The sequence below is a fragment of the Notamacropus eugenii genome, chromosome 1 (genome assembly GCF_028372415.1).
Source record: "Notamacropus eugenii isolate mMacEug1 chromosome 1, mMacEug1.pri_v2, whole genome shotgun sequence".
In the NCBI taxonomy this organism is placed as follows: domain Eukaryota; kingdom Metazoa; phylum Chordata; class Mammalia; order Diprotodontia; family Macropodidae; genus Notamacropus; species Notamacropus eugenii.
Window position 1 is genome coordinate 217,869,475 of NC_092872.1, and position 21,961 is coordinate 217,891,435.

General features: G+C 39.4%; 1 protein-coding gene across 1 annotated transcript in view; it reads right to left on the bottom strand.

The window, feature by feature from the left end:
- The window catches only part of CHAT (choline O-acetyltransferase), a 99,998-nt gene extending 78,352 nt beyond the window's left edge, over window positions 1-21,646 (bottom strand). The window contains exons 1-3 of the mRNA XM_072627416.1: window positions 21,581-21,646; window positions 12,719-12,910; window positions 7,140-7,258 (exon numbers count right to left, since the gene is read on the bottom strand). Of these exons, the coding sequence (XP_072483517.1) occupies window positions 7,140-7,258; window positions 12,719-12,910; window positions 21,581-21,646 (377 nt within the window). The remainder of the gene's footprint in view (window positions 1-7,139; window positions 7,259-12,718; window positions 12,911-21,580) is intronic.
- Between the last annotated feature and the right edge of the window lie 315 nt (window positions 21,647-21,961).

Below are 21,961 nucleotides of genomic sequence, written 5' to 3' on the forward strand. Positions count from 1 at the left end.
CTGCCTGCTCCCATACCACCACCCTGGTATATGCATTCAGTATTGCCTGCTTGAACTTTTGCCATAAACTTTCTAATGGGTCTTTTTCTTCCCACCTCCACTCTCTCCTCTTGCCAATCAATCCTTTATGTCACTGTCAGAATATTCTTTCTGCTACATAGGTTTGGTAATAACACATCTCTGCTCCAAAATATTCAGTGGTTCCCTTAGCACATGTTGGAGAAAGTTGGGAAAGGATAAAGAAAGAGAAGACTAGAGATGATGAAGAGAAGCAATAATTATTCTAAGTCTTGCTTCATTTTATAGCTAGAAAACAGGTAATAAAGTTTAAATAATTAAACTAATATGAAACTAGGGGTAAGATCCAAAGAACTGAGCTGATTCTTCATGTTCTTTCCATTGTAATACATGAATACCCAGCAGGGTAAGTCAAACAACAAATTTGTGTTTCTGGTAAGGAATTTCTTCCAGGCTGCAATTCTGGGGCAGAGAAGTTCTGTCTTTAAATAATTTATAATTTATAAAAGCAGTCTGAGATGAAAAGGAACACTGTGCCTGGGATATAACAATTGCAAACCTTAAAAAAAACCATTGTAGAAGAATGGATTAAACTCAGACTTCCCAAGCAACTTTACTCCCTTATGAGGTAGTAAAAGGCTTTCTGCCTGGAAGAAATATTACTAAGGAGGTGGCATTGTAATTCCCATTGATGCAAATAAAAAATAGTAACTATGAGGAATTTAATAGGTTTTCTTCTTTGGCATTTCCAATTATATGTTCATTATCTATGCCAGAGCTACTTGACCTGGGGTCCACAGACTCACAAGGGCTCTTGCGGATAGATTTCAGGGCTCTGTGAACTTGGATAAGAAAAAAATTACATCTTTATTTTTGGATCTTTAGAAGTTTATTTTTTTCAATGAACAAAAAATCTATTTTCTCTCCTTCTCAATTCTTCCTTCATTACACAAGAAAAACAAAAACCCATATAACAAATATGCACCTTTATTTTTACTAGCCTCTAACTGAAACCAAGCATTTCCTTCAATTATGAATTGTCAAAAAGAAAAATTATTCTGTGGGGTCCAGAGGCTACATCAGACTGCTAAAAGGGTCTAGAACACATACATGCACAAAAGATACCACTGATATGTGTGTATGTATGTATGTGTGCATATGTGTTTGTCTGTGTATACACATGGCTAAGTCAATATCAATATAGATATAAAATGTTAAAGACATTCCAGACTATTAAGTTTAGCATGGGGATGTTGTCCAAACAAAGATATTGGACTCTTGTCATTGTGTGGAATGTTGGACTAGGTATCCTCTGAAGTCTTTTTAACCCGTAAAATTCAATGTTTATTTCATTCCTAGGGATATATTAAAATAGGCAGTATGGTTGGAAACTAAAAGGAAATGGAGAGGTCAGGGGTGGGGTATGACTTGCCTGTTAATGTCTGCCCAACCCCTCATTACCAATAGGGACTAGGCAAATGTAAGACTAGTCACACTCCCTCTCTCAGTGCTCAAAGAAGGCTGCTGGGTAGATCTGGAAGGGCCTTCAGTGTGAATGCAAAACAGTTTTTCTGATCGGACCAGAGGCATAATGATGGGAAACAGGAGAAGGCTAACAGAACCTGAGCTTGCTGCGTATGCAAAACATAGAAATTTTACATTTTTTGAAAAAGGCTTTTGTTTTGAATCCTTTCAAAAAAAGTGATGACGACCTGGTTTTGCATTGCCCAGCCTCTAGGAATCTGGGAAGGCAACAAGAGAGGGAAAATAAAAGAAATCTGCTAATTGGCTCACATTTTTTTTAAAGGGGGAAGATGAAAAATAGAATGCCGGAGAACATATGTCAAAATGTTTTTGGTTGTCTTTATTTTCCTTAGAGGATGAACTGCGACTTTATTATATATTCAAAAAATATATCTCATTCGATGCAATTCTGAGACTTATTCAAAAATTATTCTGCCAAACATTTTCTCTTACTTGTCAGATTTTACTCATGGCTCAATTCAGGGTCCTGCACATTATGTTATTGTTGTCCAGCTTTCATTTGTTTTTTTGTTTTGTTTCTTTTTTTTGCAAAATACCATTGCTTTGCCAGTTCCTTCTCCAGCTCATTTTACAGATGAGGAAACTGAGGCAAATGGGTTAAACGACTTGCCTAGGGTCACACAGCTAGTAAATGTCTGAGGCTAGATTGGATCTCACAAAGAAGAGTCTTCCTGTTTCCAAGCCCAGTGCTCTCTCCACTGTGCCACCTAACTGCCTGCCCATAGTAGTTCAATAAACTTTTATCTGTCTGCACCTTTTCTTCCTTGTCTCTAAAACAAGAATAATATGATTCCTGTACTATCTCTGTAACTAGATTAGTGTGATGCTCAGGTAAGATTATATACATAAAATGCTTTGCAAATCTTAAATCCATGTAGAGGATGTCCCAAAACTCATGGTGCAGTGACTTTTAAGCTTAAAGCGGCATTCTGACTTTTGGACACATTGTATAAATATTAGCTATTGTGGTTATCAAGTACTTACATTCAACAGACTGGAAATACAAAGATAAAAACTAAACAGTCTCTGCTCTCAAGGAGCCCACAATTCTATTGTCAGAGGAGGGAGGGTGAATGTAGCATATGCATAAACATTATACGTTAATATATATGAAATAAATCTCTGGGGATTGCTTGCTTGCTTGCTTTACATCCATCATTCTTTTAGGATGTTTTCTTTATTAGCTTTACTGACGTTTCTCTTTTCTAAGCAAAATGCCATACCTTGTCCCAAAGTTTTTTTGTGTATTTTACTCCGGCCTTTGCTTCCTAGACTTCCCCCACCCTCACCACATCTCAACATCTCGGAGATCCAGGCTAAGTTGCTCCTTTGTGAAGCTCTCCTTGGTCATTCCATGCCTTGGGGATCCTTCTCTTCCTCTGAATTCCCAAAATGTTTCCAGTCTTTAGCACTCATTTGGCCCTTAGCAAAGAGTATCTGATCTTATTAATTAACTGTCCATACCTCTGTGCCTGGCCTCTTTCTGAGAAAGGTACCCTGTCTTAGGTGTATAGAGCAATCCAAAGCACAGGAGGCACGTTACTGGCAAAATATACACGGGGCAGGAATTTGGAACACAAAGCATTGAGGTGGCTTTACCTACCTCCACCTGGCCGTTTGGGTTCCTTCCCTACTCTCCTCCCTTTCTACGTGGGAGACCTAAAAGATGTTGGTGGGTTGAGAAAATTTGGGGGCTTCAAATTGTGAAAAATGATTTTAAATCTTAGTAATCAGTATCTTGAAGACTCAGTTTTCCCCTATCCCTCTCCCCTTTACAAATTCAGTCTCTTCTTTTAGAAGGACATTACTGATAATGAGATTGCATTATCTTCTTATCTTGGTCAAACCAGACCCAAGCTTGAATTGAATTTGTCCTTCTCAGCCCTGGGTGGAGAAAGATTCTTCTGCCTAGACAGCCCAAGGCCGAGAGTGTTCTGGTTGGAGGGTGGTTTGATAGAACAGGTTATTTCCTCTGTCAGGAGGTGGAATGATGGCCAGATGATATCAACCCCCTTTGAAAAGGTATATAAACTGGGCACCTCAATTTACCAAATGGAACCCATTCTGGACTATAACTCCCATGTAATGCATGTTGTCAGCTTGTGAGAAAAATAAAAATATGAGTATGACCTAAATCGTTTGTCTATTTCTTAGAACAAACTCTGTGAGAGGTTGACAAGATTCAGATAGCCTTTGACAATTTATTTAGCATCCCGTAAATATGAGTTTTGAAGAGGTGCTGACTGGCAATCAGGAGCGGACAGAAATCAAAGGAGACTTTTTGATGCTATCAGATAGACCTGACACAGAGAAAATGCTTCTATTTCTATTGAGAAAAAACAAATGATGCTTTACCCTGGCATAATGAGAGAGGTGTGAGAGCCTGTCTCTCTCATAATTGAAGGGACTGAATCTTAAGCCTCTGGGTTCTAAGCTACAAAGGGAAATGGCAGACAAAATGGGGAAAAGGGAGCATCTTAGCTGAGTAACCCAGCAGAAATCCCAAAGCTTCACAACCATATGCCCAGTGAAATAATGCCTGGCAGAGACTACATGGAACACATCCCATGGGAGCAAGGGAGTGGGCGCAGTGGGAGCAGGGTGGTGATGACAGTAGCAGAAGACATAAGCAATTCTTCTGCGAGACAAATGAGGGTCCACACGTATTCTTTACCCTTCTGCACATGTGCCCTGGCAGCATTCTCCCCTCCACCATGTTTCTTATGTGTGTTCCTTGGCCTCAAGTGCATGATCATCTTTGTGTGTTCCCTAGAGGCATGGATTCTTCCCACTGATGGTGTATGTATTTGTGGGGGAATGTGACTCAGGATTATGTGGAGAAAAGTTCTATTACCATTTGATTAAATACCTTTTATTTGAACTATGTGATCTCTGGATGACTAGTAAAAGACTAGTAAAATGATGACTAGTAAAAAATCCATGGAAGCTCATGAATTATTTTTTAAAATAGATTCAGACCCACATAGTACCTTGAACTTGGAGAAGCTTTTCTGAATCCCATGGGAACGGGATGCCCAGTTGCTACGTGGCTGTTTACATTCCCCTAAGTACCTTTCAAAGTTCTGGGCACACAATAGATGCTTAATAAATACTTGATTGATTAATTTACTAAAGTCTTTGTCAGTGAGAGCCCTATAATTGAAGACATTTTCCAGGTGCGTGAATTATATTTTTTCATGAGAGAGGAGTAAGAAGCTTTCTGAAGACCTTCTGCTTCTTTGCTTAGCTAATCCTTCTGGAAGGCTCTGTGGTGAGAGTACTTCTGGCTTAACTTTCTTACTGCCAGTTACTAAAGATGAGCAGATCAGGTCATTAAGTAGACTCCGCAAAATCAAGCTGAGACATTTATAGCCCAGCTGTTATCTAGTTATTTCTTGCTCTGTCACAAATTTATAGCTTGAGATTTCTGGCGCTAGTGATTACCTGCTAGTATTCTGTTTAACCTGGTACAGATCTTCCCCTTCTGCTTTCTGTGAAATTCCATTGTACCCTCTCCTGCCTATGTATACTACATCCTATATATGGTAGCTGAAACTGCTGCTCAGGGCTCATTGATTTTTAGATACAGGGAGTCTATGCTCTGAGTATAATAAACTTTTATTTATCATATTTCTGCATTGTTGATGGTGATGATGGGCAGGAGTACCTGTCAATGGATTGTTAGACAATTTCTGTCACAGATGTTACTGAAAGGACATCTCCTGCAGATATTTTAAGGAGACTGTTTTGCACAGATCAAAAGAAACATCTTCTCCCTAAACAATTATGTTTGTCCCTTATCTCTCTCTTATTCCTATTTGACTGACAAATCATTTAGCATTTCAGTAAGTATCAGGTGCTAGGCAAGGAGGATGCAAAAACAGAAATGAACTAATCCCTGAACTCAAGGAGCTAGCATTCTAATGGAGGGGATAACATGCACACACATGATTTAATACAAGTTTATTTTCCCACATTAGCTTGTAACCTTAGGCTCTAGACCCCAAACTCTTTTCAATATGATTGCTCTCCAAGGTAGAATGTAAACTCTCAGAATCCAGGACAAGTTGTTTTTTAGTTTGTTGTTTTGTTTGTTTGTTGTTTTGTCTTTATATTCCTAGCACTTAGCCCAATACCTAGACTGTAGCTGGCACTTCAATAAAGTCTAGTTAAATTGAATTGAATTGAAGGTATTAGCTGTGTCCCAGTATTACAAAAGGATCTTACTAAGGAAATTACAGCAGCCAAGAAAAGCGTAGTAGTCACATGCCCAGGAAAGCTATGTGTAGAAGTATTAACAGCAATGAAGGCTCAACCCAGGAATGAATGGAAATTTCCATTTTTCTGAAGTGCCTGAGAGATTCTCCCTGTCCCTCTCTCTTCCTTTTCCCTTCCCTTCCTCCCCCTCTCTTCCTTGCCCTATATCTCCTCCCTTTCCTTCTCCTCCTCTTCCTCTCTTCTCCTAGCTGCAAATCATACCTCAGACAGGGGCAATTAGCACAGAGGTTTTTATTACAGCTCAGTGAGCTCTGAAATTGTAGCATATGGAAGACATTCTGTGGGAAAAAAGGAATGGTTTTTATCCCTCCTATAAAATGCTTTGGTTTGGGGACAGTTGGTGATGGATGGTTTTGAGTATATCCTGATGGTGTTTTGTTTAAAGCTTAGCAATTTTCCTTCATGGAAAGAATATGACCTGTTATTAGGGATTGTCAAGGTCCCAGGGCCAACACTAGGGATAGGCAAAGTAAGTACTGACTAGGGCTCAACACAAGGTGTGGGTTCAATGGCAGAAATTTTTTGTAAAAGCACATTCCTAATGTCAGAAAATTCTATTTTTCATGGCACATGAGTATTTTATTTTGTGATTAATCAAGTTCCATGTGTTAGAGTCAAATCTGAAAATCTCTAGCAAACAATAAAACACAGCAGGAGCAAATTATACAGTTTAATGGAGAAATCGTGATGGGGAGGGTAATAGTCCTATTTTCCAACCTTATCTAGAGCACCCAAATGCCTTTCCCTAGCTATGACATCCCGATCTGGACATGAGCTTCCCCAAAGGATTGGTTCTTAGAGAGTGAGACTCTCAGGTTCCTATTTGTAGTTCATTCTGGTCACAACAACTCTGGATGACTGTCTTCTGTTTTACTCACAGAGGAAACATTTCCCAAGTATTCCTTATAGCAGTAGTATCAAACTCAGATAGAAATGTTGACCACTAAATGGCAAACCACTTTAGTATCTCTTTCAAGAAAATCCCAAATGGGGTCATGAAAAGTCAGACATGACTGAAACAACTCAACAACAGTAAATCCCTGTGAAGATCCCTGTGAGCTACATACTGACAGTTTTAAAATGTATTATCACCTTTTACTTTTTAAATTAATTTTGTTAAATATTTCACCATTACATTTTAATCTCATTTGGGCCCCACTCCAGAAAGAGCCAGAGAGGGATACTTTCTCCTTTCCCCCTTCCCAGTGCACTGTGTTAGGCAGATAACTATAAAAGAGTATATGGGGGTGAGGAGGCAAATGTGTAACATTTATCCCAGAATTTAAAAGAGGTTTTACCTTAACTGATCATTCACATCCTGGAAATTCTGTCGAGCAAAGATCACAGCTGGACTGGAGTTGACTGGAAGAGCCAAACGGTTGTTGAGATACATGTCATCCAGCCAGTACTCAAACACCTACAGGAAAAAAGGGGGGCACACACTGTTACTCAGCCAAGTGAAGAAGCACTGGCATGAACTGAGACACTATTCTTGGCTTTGATGAACACATATGGATTATCCTTCTCTGTCTGGGCTCAGGTCCTCAATCATTCTGCTGGTGATAAATCGAGACAATAGCCTTTGGTATTTATCAGCCCACAGTCTGGACACATCTCCCAAATTCACTTCAGTTTTGAGTACCAGACAAAGATTCAGGAAACCTGCATCCTCATCCTGCCCCTGCTATGAGCTATCTAACCTAGGATGAATCATGGAACCTCTCAGAATCTGTTTCCTCATTTTTCTAATTGGTGAGATTAACTCACAGGGTGGTTATGAAGGTTGAATGAAATGATTTTTGGGAAGGTTGTTTGAAAAATATAAAAGTGTGATACAGAAATGTGGTATCTTCAGTATCATCTCATCATCATCATGAGAAGAGTTTTTGCTACTGTGTCCGAGGCCAACTGAAGCCAATCTTCAATTAAACAAGTATTTATTAAGTGTGCCAGTTGCTGGAAAAGACAAAAACAATCATGCCTGCACTCAAGAAGCTTAACATTCTTTTAATTTTTTTTCTTTGTAACAGGATTTTTCCCCAGTTACATGTCAAGACAAATTTTTAGTATTCACTTTTACAAGATTTTGAGTTCCAATTTTTTTTCCCTCCTTTCCCTCCCTTCTTCCTAAAATGATAGGCAATTTGATATAGGTTATGCATGTGCTATTATGTAAAACATATTTCATATTAGTCCCAGTTGTGAAAGAAGAAGCATCAAAAGAAAAAAACCATGGAAAAAAGGATAAAGCAAGTAAAAAAAAGTATACTTCGGTCTGTCATCAGAGTCTATCAGTTCTTTATCTGGATGTGGAAAGCATTTTCCTTCATGAGTTCTTTGTACTTGTCTTAGATCATTGTGTTGCCAAGAAGAGTTGAGTCATTCATAGTTGATCATCACACAATGTTCCTGATACAGTGTGCAGCATTTTCATGATTTTGCTCATTTCATTTTGCATCAGTTCATACAAGTCTTTCCAGGTTTTTCTGAAATCTGCCTGTTCATCATTTCTTATTGCATAGTAGTATTCCATTACGTACACATACTGCAACCTGTTCAGCTCTTCCCCAATTGATGGTCATTACCTCAATTTCCAATAATTTGCCACTATTAAAGGTCTGCTATTAATATTTTTGCAATGTAAGTCCTTTTCCCTTTTTTATGATCTCTTTGGGATACAGACCTAGTAGAGGTATTGCTGGATCAAAGGGTATGTCCAATTTGGTTGCCCTTGGGCATGGTTCCAAATTGCTCTGCAGAATGGTTTGATTAATTTTGCTAGGTAGGTGATTTTGGGTTGTGGTCCTAGCTCCTTTGCCTTCCAGAATATCATGTTCCAAGTTGTCTGATCCTTTAATGTTGCAGCAGTCAAGTTCTATGTAATCCTGATTGTGGCTCCCCAATATTTGAATTGTTTCTTTCTGGCCACTTGTAGTATTCTTTCCTTGCCCTGTTAGTTCTGTAGTTTGGCTATAAGGTTCCTTGGAGTTTTTATTTTGGGATCTCTTTTCCAAGGTGATCAGTGGATCCTTTCAATTCCTATGTTGCCGTCTTGTTCCAGGATATCAGGGCAGTTTTCCTTGAGAATTTCATGAAAGACATTGTCAAGTCCTTCTTTTGATTATGGCTTTCAGATAGTTCAGTGACTCTGACATTGCTTCTCCTACATCAGTTTCCCAGCTCAGTTGTTTTTCCTATGAGATATTTTATATTTTCTTCTATGTTTTCATTCTTTTGAATTTGTTTGATTGATTCTTGATGCCTCATAGAGTCACTAGCTCCCACTTGCCCAGTTCTAATTTTTGAGGAGTTGTTTTCTTTATTTAGCTTTTGGCATTACCTTCCTCTAAATGAGTACCTAAAAAGGCCAGCCTAAAAAGGTCAAGGTCTCCCATTGCATCCTGGGTCATCTCCAGTCATCCTGATGCATTGATGAATATCTGATCACTGGACCCACGTGGCTCAGGAGGAGAAAGTGAGGTTGATGACCTTGCACAGCCCTTCCTCACTCAAAACAAAATTAAGTGCAAGTCATATCATCATTTCTCTAATGTCATGGTCTTCTTCAAAAACAAAGGATGAACACGTAGCTTTTGTACATTCTTTTCCATTTGGCGAATTCTACTTTTTAAACAGTTATTTTCTTTTTCCAAGCTGTTGACTCTTTTTTCATAATTCTTTTACATCACTCTCATTTCCCCAAGTTCCCTTCTACCTCTCTTATATGAGTTTCAAGCTCTTCCATAAGTTATTTCTGGGCTTGAGACCACTTCCCATTTTTCTTTGGAGTTTTGCCAAAGATATTTTGACATTGCTGTCCACTTTTGAGTTTGTGTCTTGGTCTTTCCTGTCACCATAATAACTTTCTATGGTCAGTTCTTTTTTTGTTGTTTTTTTGCTCATTGTTTTTGACTATTTTCCTTTTTTTTTTTTTTTTTAAATTTGAACACTGCTCCCAGGGTGGAGGGAGCACTGTCTCAGGCTTCTTGTGCCAGGGGGTACAGACCCTGCTAATTTATCTGCTGCTGCATTGATGTTGCCCCGAGGTTCACTGGGGAAACTTGTGTCTGATGCTGTGCTGAAGAGGTTGGGATGGAAAGTGGCTGATGCTGCTAGCGGCTGTAGGGGTCTGGCAGCTTACCTGGTGCTGAGCTGGGGTCCTACTGCTGGTATCTGGGGTGTGCTAAGGCCAGTGGGGTGTTTTTGCATTTCCCTGGAAACTACATTGAAGCACATGGTGGTCTGGCAATTGGAGACTGCCTGTTTACCCAGGGCTACACTGAAACATGTGGTGATTCTTGGAACTGGAATCTGCCATTTCCTCTGGTTATGCTGAGGCACACAGAGAGTCCTGGTGTTGGTGTTTGTCTGTTCCACCACACTAGGGCTCAGGATCTCCTCTTGGTTTGCTGAGGTGGGGCTTGCTCTTGGCTTGCTAGGATGCTTCCTGTCTTGGAGTGCATGCACTCACCTTTTATGCAAGTGAGACAGACCTTCCTTGCTGATCTTTTAAGTTTCATATGCTAAAAGATTGTTTCACCTTGTCTTTTTTGCTGGTTCTGCTGTTCCAGGATTTGTTTTGGAATGCTATTTTATGGGTTTTTTTGAGGTGAATATGGAAGAATTGCAGCAATTTACTGCCTACTCTGCCATCTTTGGAGTTTAACATTTTAATGGACATTCTTATAGGAATGGCATCCTCAAAGGTACCCACCCAGCAGGGGCAAAGAAGAAAAAGAGGACTGTCTTTGATGTCACATTTTAAAGAGATTCTTCATCCCCATAATACAGATGTTCAAAACTGAAGGGAATTAGGCAGCATCCTTACTATAACATTGTTTGACCTGTTTGATTATTGTCCCAGGGAAGGAAAAACCCATGGAGCTGGTAATATCTGAATGGCATGTTGAATATCGTGGGATAAGTCTCTGTAAGCTGAGCTTGACTCAAGCAATCTATCTTTGATGTGGAATCTGTTGTTTAAACTTGACCCATGTAGAGTACAAGGTTCTCTCCCAAAGCTCCAGAGAGCCAAGATGAGACACTCCCCTAAAGTGGGTGGATTTTATAGTTCTTGAATGCTGGTTTCATCTTTTTTTTTTTTTGGAAAAAAACACCTTGAACAATGCCTGGCACCTAATAAGTATTTAATAAATGCTTGTTGACTTACTGACCTGGTGGGTTAAGTTAAATTTAAACATAGTCCACAATAAATGTAAAGGTCAAATTTCTTAGTTTGACCTTCAAAGTCCTTCAAAATTGGGAATTGTCCTCTATCTTTTACTATTCTCTAGGTACTCTAAGCTTCAGTTGAACTGTGCTGCTGGCTTTTCCCTACTTATGATCCATGATTCACAAAATAGAATTTGGAGTAAGTAAGAACATTTACGGCTATCTACCCATATCTGAATGGAATTGATTCCCATCCCCCTATAACTAAAGATGATGAAATTGTAGATTAAGAACTAGAAGACACCTTAGAGATCAACAAGTCCAACTCCCTCTTTTGACAGATGAGGAAGTTGAGGCTGACACAAGTTAAATAATTTGCCTAGTGGTCTTCTCACTTCTGCTTGAAGAATTCTAACTATGGGGACCCCTTCACCAAGTCTGCAGCAACCCAGTGAACTTTTGAACAGGTTCTAATTGTTAGAACATTTTTCCTGACTTTAAGCTTAAATTTATTTCTTTGCAACTTCTACCCCTTGTTCATGCTTCTGTTTTCCTGCTACCAAGCCTTTGTTTGCATTTCTCCTTGTGCCCAAAATGCCCTTCCTTCCACCTACACATCTTTTAAATCTCAACTAATCCAACTGAGCTAGGATTTAAAGGATGGGTAGGTAGGAAGGGTATTTCCATCAAGACCCATAAAGCCTTCCTTGATCTCCTTACCCTCAAGGATCTTTACCCCTTTGATCTCACACAGAATTTTGTTTTTTCACTTCTATAATACATTTATCAAGTATTATTTTGTATTGCATCTCTGTGTGTGTGTATGTTTGTGTTCATCTCCTACTAAGCTGTAAGTCTTGTCCTATGAGGACAAACTAAACTTAATAGCTTTCCAAGAATTTAGCGAAATGCTCTGAACACAGTAGAACTTGAAGAAATGTTGGTTGAATTGTTGAATATTCCCATTCAGATGATTGAGTGTGGTTCTAGCTCCAACTATTCTATTAACTCACTGACTACTCTGAAGCAAGTAACTAACTCTCTCTGCCCTTCATTTTTCACATTGTAAAGTTAGCTTTCACGGAAAAATTATAACATCTCTGCCTGTCTTACTGTGGAAAACTCCTTAAGGGCAGGGTCTGCGTTCAAAGTACTCTTTTCTCCTCAGAACCTAGCATAGCAGTTCCCTTGCATGAGACTCCTACTATCAAAAGAGCAGCAAATCTGCCATTTATACTCTTAGAGAGATGCCTGGGGAACTGAGAGTTTAAGTGACTTTCCCAGGGTCACATAGTCAGTCTGTATAAGAGACAGGATTTGGACCCAGGTCTTCCCAACTCCAGGGCCAGTTTTTTAGCCAGCTCTCTACACTTACCTATATTCATCAACACTGGTCTTGCACTAGTGTTAAACTTGTGTTTAGTAACATTTGCTGTTAAGGAGCAAATGAAAGAATATGTATGAGAAAACATTGGGGAGGAGTATATGAAGTCCCCACATGTACAAGGAAGTTATATTATTATGTTTCTTTGGATGGGTAAAGATCAGTGTCACCAAGCACTATAGGTGAAAGGTAGCTTTGAGAGGAATACAGACTTTTACAAAAGCCAGCCAAAGTATGGTGCCAGTGGTATTATAAATAATGAACTTCTCCCATTCCATCCCCTGTCCCAGCTGGGCCTTATGTTGTGGTTTGACTCCTTACCCAGTTTGTTGTCTTCTCCCTTCTCTCCAGGAGTTTTTGCTGTAAGACTTCCCCTAAGCCCCCTGGGGCACCGAACTGTTCCACAATCTCCTTGGTCTTCTTGTACTGTTCCTCTGGCACCAGGTGTTTCATACACTGGAGGTACATGGCCAGGGTCTTCTGGAGTGGTGGCACAGGGAGTTTGGAGAGTACCTGAGCATGGGCAGAGAGCAAGGTGATCGATGGCACAGGCCAAGGAGACTTGTGCTGGGAGCCCAGCCTCTGAGTCACGGGCCAGGAGAACAAGGGACTTCATCTACTGAGGAGAAGAGCCTTGTTTCTTCTGCTCCCTCCCATCCCTACTCCCACCACAGAGAAGACAGCTCTCAGTGAGATTGTGGAGCTGCAAAGTTTGGCTTTAGCCTTTTTCACGCTCCTCTTCAGGGCTCATTTTTGCTCGCTTCTATGTAGGTATCACCTTACCATCCGTAGATACCAAGGGCTTGTTCCCTTATTCTTTTAGAGCCTGTTGTTCACCTTCATTGGGAACCCCAACAGCTCCACCATTCGCTGGTCTCACTTCAGAATTCCTGTTCTGGCTTCAGCTCCCTTCACAGTCTTGACAAAATGGTTAGCTATTTCCAAGGTGTACTTTCAGTCTTGAAGGTCTCCCAACCCCCACCCCTTTCTACTCTTCCTGCCTTGCTAGTACCTACTCTGATTACCTCTCACCACCCCAAGATTACTTTGTGTATACTTATTATATATATATATGTTTGTATATATTCATTTACACACACGATTTCTCTCTTCTGATAGAATGTAAGTTCCTTGAGAGCAGGGACTATTTCGTCTTTGTGTTTCTAGCACCTAGCACAATGCCTGACACATATTAGGTACTTAATATTTGTTAATTGATTGATTCACTATATCCACTTTAACCCCTTATGTTAGCAGTGCTAACATAAGCCACAATGCTGTGCTGATTTGGTCTGCCATAAAAAATATACTCATTAACTCCAAATGGGCTTTCACCAATACATGACAACCATTACTATCTATCATTGACTCTATGATATTTCCCATGGTAACAAGTGCCACAACTCCACACTCTCCTCAATCCTCCAGCTCCATCCTTCTCCCTCTCTAGATGACATCAAGAGAACTGAAAATTGGAAAAATGAGCTAATCTAACATGAGCTACTTTAGATCTTCTCCCTAACTCAAAGGCTGCGTGTTCTCAAATCCTCTTTCCTTCCAGTCTCAGATAATGAAATGGTTCTCCTTGACAAAACTAACTTTTTTACCTGCCACTTTGATTCTCTTTTGTCTCTTCTAATACCTCACTCCATACACCATCATTTAAAGGTATCTTATTCTATTTCCTTCTTCCCCTCTGAGTACAAACATACTCAGGTGTTCCTCGTCCTAAAAAAGAACACTTTCCCTTCACACTACTACTGCATCAAGCAGTCTTCCTGCCTCTCTCTCCTTGTAACCTTCATGACTAAATTTCTGGAAAGGTTCCTATATACTTATTTCCTCTGCTTTCTTTCTTGCTTTTTAATCCCCTGAAAACTGGCTTCTCCCCTCACTAAATTTGCTTTCTCCAAGATCACTCATGACTTCCTAGTTGCCACATCTAATGACCCTTTCTTAGCCCCTGTTTTCCATTATCTTTCTGCAGAAGCTGATGTTGTCGGCCACAAACTTTTCAGAATGCTCATCCCAGTTGGTTTCCTTGACACAGCCTTTTCTGCTTCTTCTCTAACCTCACTGACTGCTCCTTATTAGACTCTGTGGTTAGTTCCCTTTCCTTCTCCAATCCACTAAGTACAAACAACCCTAAAGGCTGAATGATCTTCACTCTCTTCTTTACTCCCTCTGTACTCTTTTCTTCGGCAATTTTGTCCATTATTGTGACTTCATTTATTTCCACTATGTGAATCATTTCCTGGCTGACTATATTCATGAATGACTAAATCTACAGCCCTGAACTCTCTTCTGAACTTCAGTCCCATGCTGACATGTCCACCTATATGTTCTATTAATACCTCGGGTTCCACAAGGCAAAAACAAAAACTCATCTTCTTTCCTTCAAATTTCATTCCTTATCCTAACTTTCCTATTTCTGTTCCTGACTCCAAATTTCATCCCTTATCTTAACTTTCCTATTTCTGTTCCTGACTCCGTTTGTCTTCTATTCATCCAGGAATGAAGGAGTCATCTGTATATCTTACCTTCTTTTGTCTCCTACATCCATTTGCTTTTCAAGTTCTTTTTTTTCTACCTAAGAAATATTTCTCAAATGACCCCCCTTTCTGCTTCTACTGTATCAATTTATTTAAGGTCATCATTGCTTCCTACTTGGACCATTGTAATAGCCTCATAACAAGTCTTCCTGCCTCTAATTTCTCCTTCTTCCAATCTTCCTAAAGCACAAATCTAATCATATAATTTTCCTACTCAGAAGCTTCCAGTGGTATACCATTGCCTAACATATAAAATACTCTCTCTTTATACCTCATATATTCTAGACACATTTGACTATTCACTGTTCCTCAATGTATCTTCTCAATCTGGGTACTTTCCAATGCTCTATCCCTTGTCTTGAAGGAGCTCTTCCCTCGACATCATGTGGAAATCCTTCTCTTTTTTCAAGGCCAAGACCATCAAAACTATGTTACTTCCATGATCCTCCCAGCAAGAGGTAATTAGGCAAATCACAACCTCGTTGGATGTTAGGTTCTTTATGAATTACTCAATAAAACAAGCATTTATTAAATATTTATTATATGCCATAAGCTGTGCTAAGTGCTGGATATGTAAAGACAAAAAGTAAAACAGTCTCTGACCTCAAGAAGCTTATAGTCCAATGGGGGAAGCTAACATATACATAATAGATCCATACAAAGCAGATACATAATTATATTGTTGGGGATGATGGCACAGCCTAGAGATTGGAAGGGCCTTATGTAGAAGGTGATGGAGTCTGACTGCAAATCAAAGCATATTATTTTTCACTTTCTTTATTTTTTGTAGTTTTTTTCTTTTGGTCTGTGTCTTCCTTGACAACATGACTAATATGGAATATGTTTTACATGATTGCAAATATATAACCTATATAAAATTGCTTACTGTCCTAGGAAGGGGGAAAGTAAAGGAGGGAGGGAGAAAATTTGGAACTCAAAAAAATTTAAATGAGTTAAAATTTGTTTTTACATGTAATTGGAAAAACGAAATAGTAAAAATGCATTTTTTTTTAAAAGAAAGAAGTTGAGGGGATGTCCATCAACTGGAAAATAGCTGAACAAGTAGTGGCATATGATAGTAATGGACTTCTATTGTGTCATAAGAAATAACAAGCAGGTTGATTTCAGAAAAACCTGGAAAGACTTACATGATCAGATACAATGTGAAATGAGCAGAGCCTGGAGAACATTGTACACAGTAACAGCAATACTATATGATGATCAACTGTGAATGACTTAGCTATTCTCAGCAATACAATGATCCAAGAGAAATTCCAAAGGACTTATGATGAAAAAATGCTATCAACTTCCAGAGAAAGGAGTCTAATGGAGTCTAATGCAGATAAATATGCTATTTTTTCACTTTATTTTTTTTCATGCTTTTCCCCCTTTAGTCTGTGCTTTCTTTCATATGACTAATATGAAAATTTACATGATTGCACAAGTATAACCTATATAAAGTTGCTTACTGTGTTAGGAAAGGGAGAGATGAAGGAGGAAGAGAATTTGAAAGTCAAACTTTTAAAAAAAGAATGTTAAAATTTGCTTTTATACTTAATGGGGAAAAAGAAAATATTATTAAAACAAGAAATGCTAAGATTTGACAACTGATGGGATCTGTGGGATGAGAGAGAGTTATGAGTTTAGGATGATACTGCAATTGTGAGCCTAAATGACTATCAGAATACTTATGACTTTTACAGCAACAGGAAGGTTCACAAGAGGGGTAGATTTAGAAAAAAAGATAAGGAGTTCTGTTATGAGAATGTTGAGTTTGAGAAACCTATAAGACATTCAGTTTGAATGTCCAGTAGGTAGTTGATTTGGAGCTGGAGCTCAGTAAAGACCAGGGCTGGGTAGATAGAGAATACAAACATAGGAGTATGGATATGAATCTGAATCTATGGGATCTATGGGAGTCATCTGCCTAGATACATTAGTTAAATCTATAGGATAATGAAATTAAGTGCAAGAGTGTAGAGAAAGGATAGAAGAGGACCCAAGAGAGAGCTGGAGGTTACATCCACAGTTAGAGAACATGACAGAGAAGATGATCCTAGCCAAGTTAACTGAACACAATATTCATACATGTAGGAGCAGAACGAAGGAATAGACAAATAACAACCCAGTGAAAGAGGGAGTATCCAGGAGGAAGGGAAGGTAAACAGTGCCAAGTCTTGTAGGAAGATCAAGAAGGAGGAGTTTTGAGTAAATGAGTTGGTTGGACTAGTTGGCCAGCAGGTAGTATGAGTCAAAGATGGGATATGAACTTAGGTCCTTTGACTCCAGAATGAGCGTTCTTCCCTTTATTACTTTGCCTTCCATTCAGAAACTACTGAGCCTCTTTTCTAACTTTTTTTCTTGCTTTGTATATGTCTTAATTACTCTCTCTTTTACCTCCTCTCCTTTAGTCTCCCACCTTCCAACTTCTATCTGCCTTTCTCTCTCTGTTTCTCCTTTTCCTCTAAATTCTTTTTCCTTTCCTTCCTCTTCTGCTCCCTTCTCCCTTGTCTGTACCTTAACTAGATATAACATGAAATTGAAAGTTAAAAAAAAAAATTCTTGAATATAATTTTATTTTGTTAAAAATTTTAAAATATGTGGATTGAAGATTGCATATATCACTCAAAAAAAACCCTGGCCCTAAATTAAGTTACTTTTTATTTGTAAGTGTCCTTCAACAAAATTCCTCCCATCTTTGGGACTATTGGCTTTTAAAATATACAAAGGTTCATCACCATTGTCAGGGAGCCAAAAGAGCTGTTTTCCAAAACCATGTGGTATTGTCCTCAAAAGGAAGTTGTAATCTCACTGGTATGGGGGAGGTCAACTCACAAGCAGTGACTAAGCATGTACCCTTATTATGCGTCCTTCTGTCATTCAATGGAAGAACTAACTGAAATCACATCTTTGATCTACTTTTGAAAACTGGAAACTGGAGACAAAAACCTCCAGTTATGCTCCAACATAATGTAGCAGAAGTTGCAATCTTTGATCTTGTATCAACAAGGTACCATCCTATCTTCATTTATATGTCAGCCCCACTTGCCTAATCCTGTCTCCACCATCCAATACCAAGCCAACTTGAATTCCACCTGCTTATTGCCCAGTTAAAGGATAATAAATATCCTTAAGAGCAAGGAAGAGGAAACAAGGAGTTCTTGGGGGACAATGGCTTGGGGACAGGGAAGATGACTTAGGTTGGCACCCTACCAGATGGACTCTAACCCTGAATTTGCACTAAACCTTTCTACTCAATGGGAAATAAATATGACACCTGTAAGTGAAGCAGGAACAAAGAAACAGTGGTCAGGTTCCTGCTTATCTCCCTGGCCTGCTTATTCTCCTGGGTACCTAGAGGAGGAATATTGTGTTGCTGTATAGATCAGAAGCATGGTATCAGTGAAAAGAGCACCAAATTTAGTCAGAGGACCCAGGCTTCAATCCCAGCTTTGTCACTTACTGTGCGACCTAGGACCCCAGTTTCTTTACTTATAAAATGGCTTACTGCTGATCACCAAGATCCTTTCCTAAATTTTCAGATCCCAGAAGTATATGCTACCAGTGGTCATATGCTAGCATGAAGTATAAAAGGACCTCTTTCCCCTACCCCTGGGTAGCAGAAGCAGCCTGCCTAGTGAAGGTAGGGAAAATAGAGAACTTAGAGATTAATTTCTGCTGGCCTAGGAACAGAGCTCCTTTCACTTAGGAGGAAAGAGATGTGAACTGGCCTTTGTGTGAGCAAACAGATTAGGATAGGTCCGAGGTTCATTAGCCCCAAAGAAATGGATAATTAAGCATAGCATGATAGAATTTGAGAATTGGAAGGAGTTGTTCTACTTGGCTTTAGAGAAGAGTCCTAGTGTCTGTATTTAGAAATGTAGGGAAGTAGATTTTTGGGTCCATATAAAGTAAAATTTCTTACCAAATAGAACCATCCCCAAAAGAGGATTTAAAGCTTGACGGCATTTTAGATATCATACATGACCATAGATTTAGAGATGGGAGAAATCTAAGAGGTCATCTAGTCCAACTTCATTTTAGAAGTGAGGAAATTGAAGCCCCCAGAGATTAAATAACTTGTTCTTCATCATACAGATAATAAGTAGCAGGGATGCTATCAAAATGTGTCTCTCCTGATTCTAGATTTAGTGCTTTCCTCTATATCGCTGCTGCCTCCATAGAACAGATTTCCTCATAAGGTAGTGAGCTCCCACTGTCAGATGTCTAGTATCATCCAGTGGAATGTTTGCTTTTTTTCAGACACACCATTCTCAATTTGAAGGAGTCTGGGGAGATCTGGTGCACAGCTGGTTGACTCGTCAAACATTCGAGAATTCTGGTACCTTCTGGGAATCTTGTCTGTCCTGGGGAGCCAATTTCAAGGAAGAGGACCAGGGATCTAGAGTGTGGTGGCAGGGTCTGTGTGGCTCTTAGTTGGTGTACGAGCATGTCCCTGGGAGAGTCTCAGAGCTGTAACCTGGCAGGTATGTCTGCAATGAGGTGTGGGTAGACGTGTAGAAACAGGGTATCTTGATGTGTTGCTGTCAGCACTTCTGTGAAATGCCTCCCTTTGTCATCAAGGAGAAGAGAGGCCAATAACAGCACATTAGAGTAATGTGAGCTCATCTTTCTGGTCCTCCACTGCAAACACTCTAAGGTTCTGTAATTTTTTGTCCTATGAATGCCCTGTAGAGTCTCCTAATAATGAAGAAACATATTTTATAGCTATGGACTAGGTACTCAGAAGCAAGGGAATCAGAATCCTAGACTGTTAGAGCTGGAAGGAAACTTAGATAATACACAGTTCATTCAACATTCTCTTAAACAAAGGAAGACACTGAGTCTGGGGCTCAGAGAAACATAGCAACTTGTCCAAGATCATTGTCACAGTAGAGATTGTAAATGTGGTCTCCTGGTATTCTCTGGAAGTTTGAAAAACCTTTTTGAAGGTAGTATTGGGGGAAGGAAGCATGGAATAGGAGTGACATGTAGGAAGCCATATTTTTGGAAGATTTACCTTGTGAATGGTAAAGTATGAATCTATGCACCTCTTGTTGATGGACTTAAAATGCAGAATGAAGCATGCATTTTTGAAAATGGCAAGTGCAGGAATTTGCTTTGCTGGATTACACACATTTGTTATAAGAATTTTATTTTTCTTATTTTTAAAATTATTTAATGGGGGCCAGAAAGAGGGAGAGATAAATACATGTAATTAAAAAAAAAATCTTTTGGCAGTGAGTGAAGTGGATTGTCAAGGACAGAGAACTGATATATGGAACTATGTATTTTATAGTTTCACATATGTATCTGTGTCAAATGTTACCCTTCACTGGTGAAAAGTCAGGAGAGAAGGTGGAAAACATCTTGGAACTCAAAAGTAACAAAAAAATTACAGGGTGGTAAAAAGTTACACAAAGTACATAAAAGGTATACAGCCTTTGACCCAAGCTAAAAAGACAAAAGAAAGGACAAAAATGGAAAATTGAAGACCTGTCCTTCTATTAAGAATGGCAAAAACAAATTCTGCTATGCATATTTGTAATGGAATATTATCGTGCCTTAAGAAACTGTGAAATGATGAACAATTTCAGAGGAAACTAGGAAGACCTCTATGATATGACACAGAACTTAATTAGTGGAACTGAAAGAACAGTTTATGCCAAAACAATATTATAGAGAAAAACAACTTTGAAAGACTTTAGAACTTTCATTAATGAAATAAAAACTCTAAATCCAGAAGACTAAAGATGAAGTAGAATCAAAACTACACAGAATCAAGGCTTAAGATGAAACATGCCAGAAAAATGATGACCCTAAAATGCAATGAGAGATTTATATTTTGGGGCTTTGCCAATGCAGGGAATTGTTTTCCTGGACTATACATCTTTATATTAGGTTCTCTTTTTTCTTTTATTATTGTTCAGTGATGGAATGGGTGGGTTATAAATGCATGTAAAATATAGAAATATATGGTTTAAAAGCTAAACAAAGAATTTGCAAAATGACATGGGTGCTACCCACCTATTTAGGTAGCAGGGAGGCCTGGTAGAAAGTATAGGAAATGAGATTGCATCACCCGCTCTCTCAGACCCAACACTCTTCTTTTGACTTGCTATATTTGGGGACAGTCTGGAGCAGTAGACAGGGCAGGTCAGACTAAGTCTTCTTAATTCTCAGGAAAATAGCAGTCTTTCAAAGGAAAAGGCAGAGGCCAGCAGGGAAAATCTCCATGGAGCTACAGACCATGACTCTGCCCTCTAGATACCTCCCCTTAACCCTTGAGGGTGTTTTCCTAACTGGGACAGAGGCAATGGTGACCAGACCATGACACCTCTTTGGGAAAAGGGCCCTCTCTACTCTTATGGCTTCTATGAATTATTCCCATGTCTTTCCATTTCTAAATCAGTGATAGCCGATCCCTTTTTGTGAAAGGAAGATGCAATCGAACTGGAAGCTTCTCACTTTGTACATACCCCCAAGATGTTTAGAATAAGAGATGAAGGACTCTGTGGGAAATGACTTCTGGGAAATTTGGAGTCCTTGATTTAGGACTTAGCCCACTAGTCATTTAGAGCCTGGCACTCTCCCACTCTTTTCAAGGGAGTTTAGGAATAAGGTCACTTACAACCTCCTCTTTGCTGCGAGCATCCTTGTCAGTCACCTGGGGGGCCTTTTTCTCCAGGACAGGCATCTTTGAGTCTTATCCGCTCCCCTTCTGGCTTGAGTCTAGGAGTCAGTGCCTGTTGGGTATGTTCAACCAGTGCTAGGGACCAAAAGACAAGAAGTGGTTGGGAGGGGATGTCAGTGAACGTTTGCAAATCAGACCTGAGATCACCCTCAAAGTCTTGAGTTCATTTACTCCCTTCTCTCCAACCATAAGGCTAAGCCAGCTGCTCCTCCATAAACATTGTGAGGAAGGTAGGGGACAGGAATTCTGGTAAAGCTAAAATCAGTGCTGTGATTTGCCTGGGTGCTTACAGAAAGACATAGTTGGATCCAGAGCCTG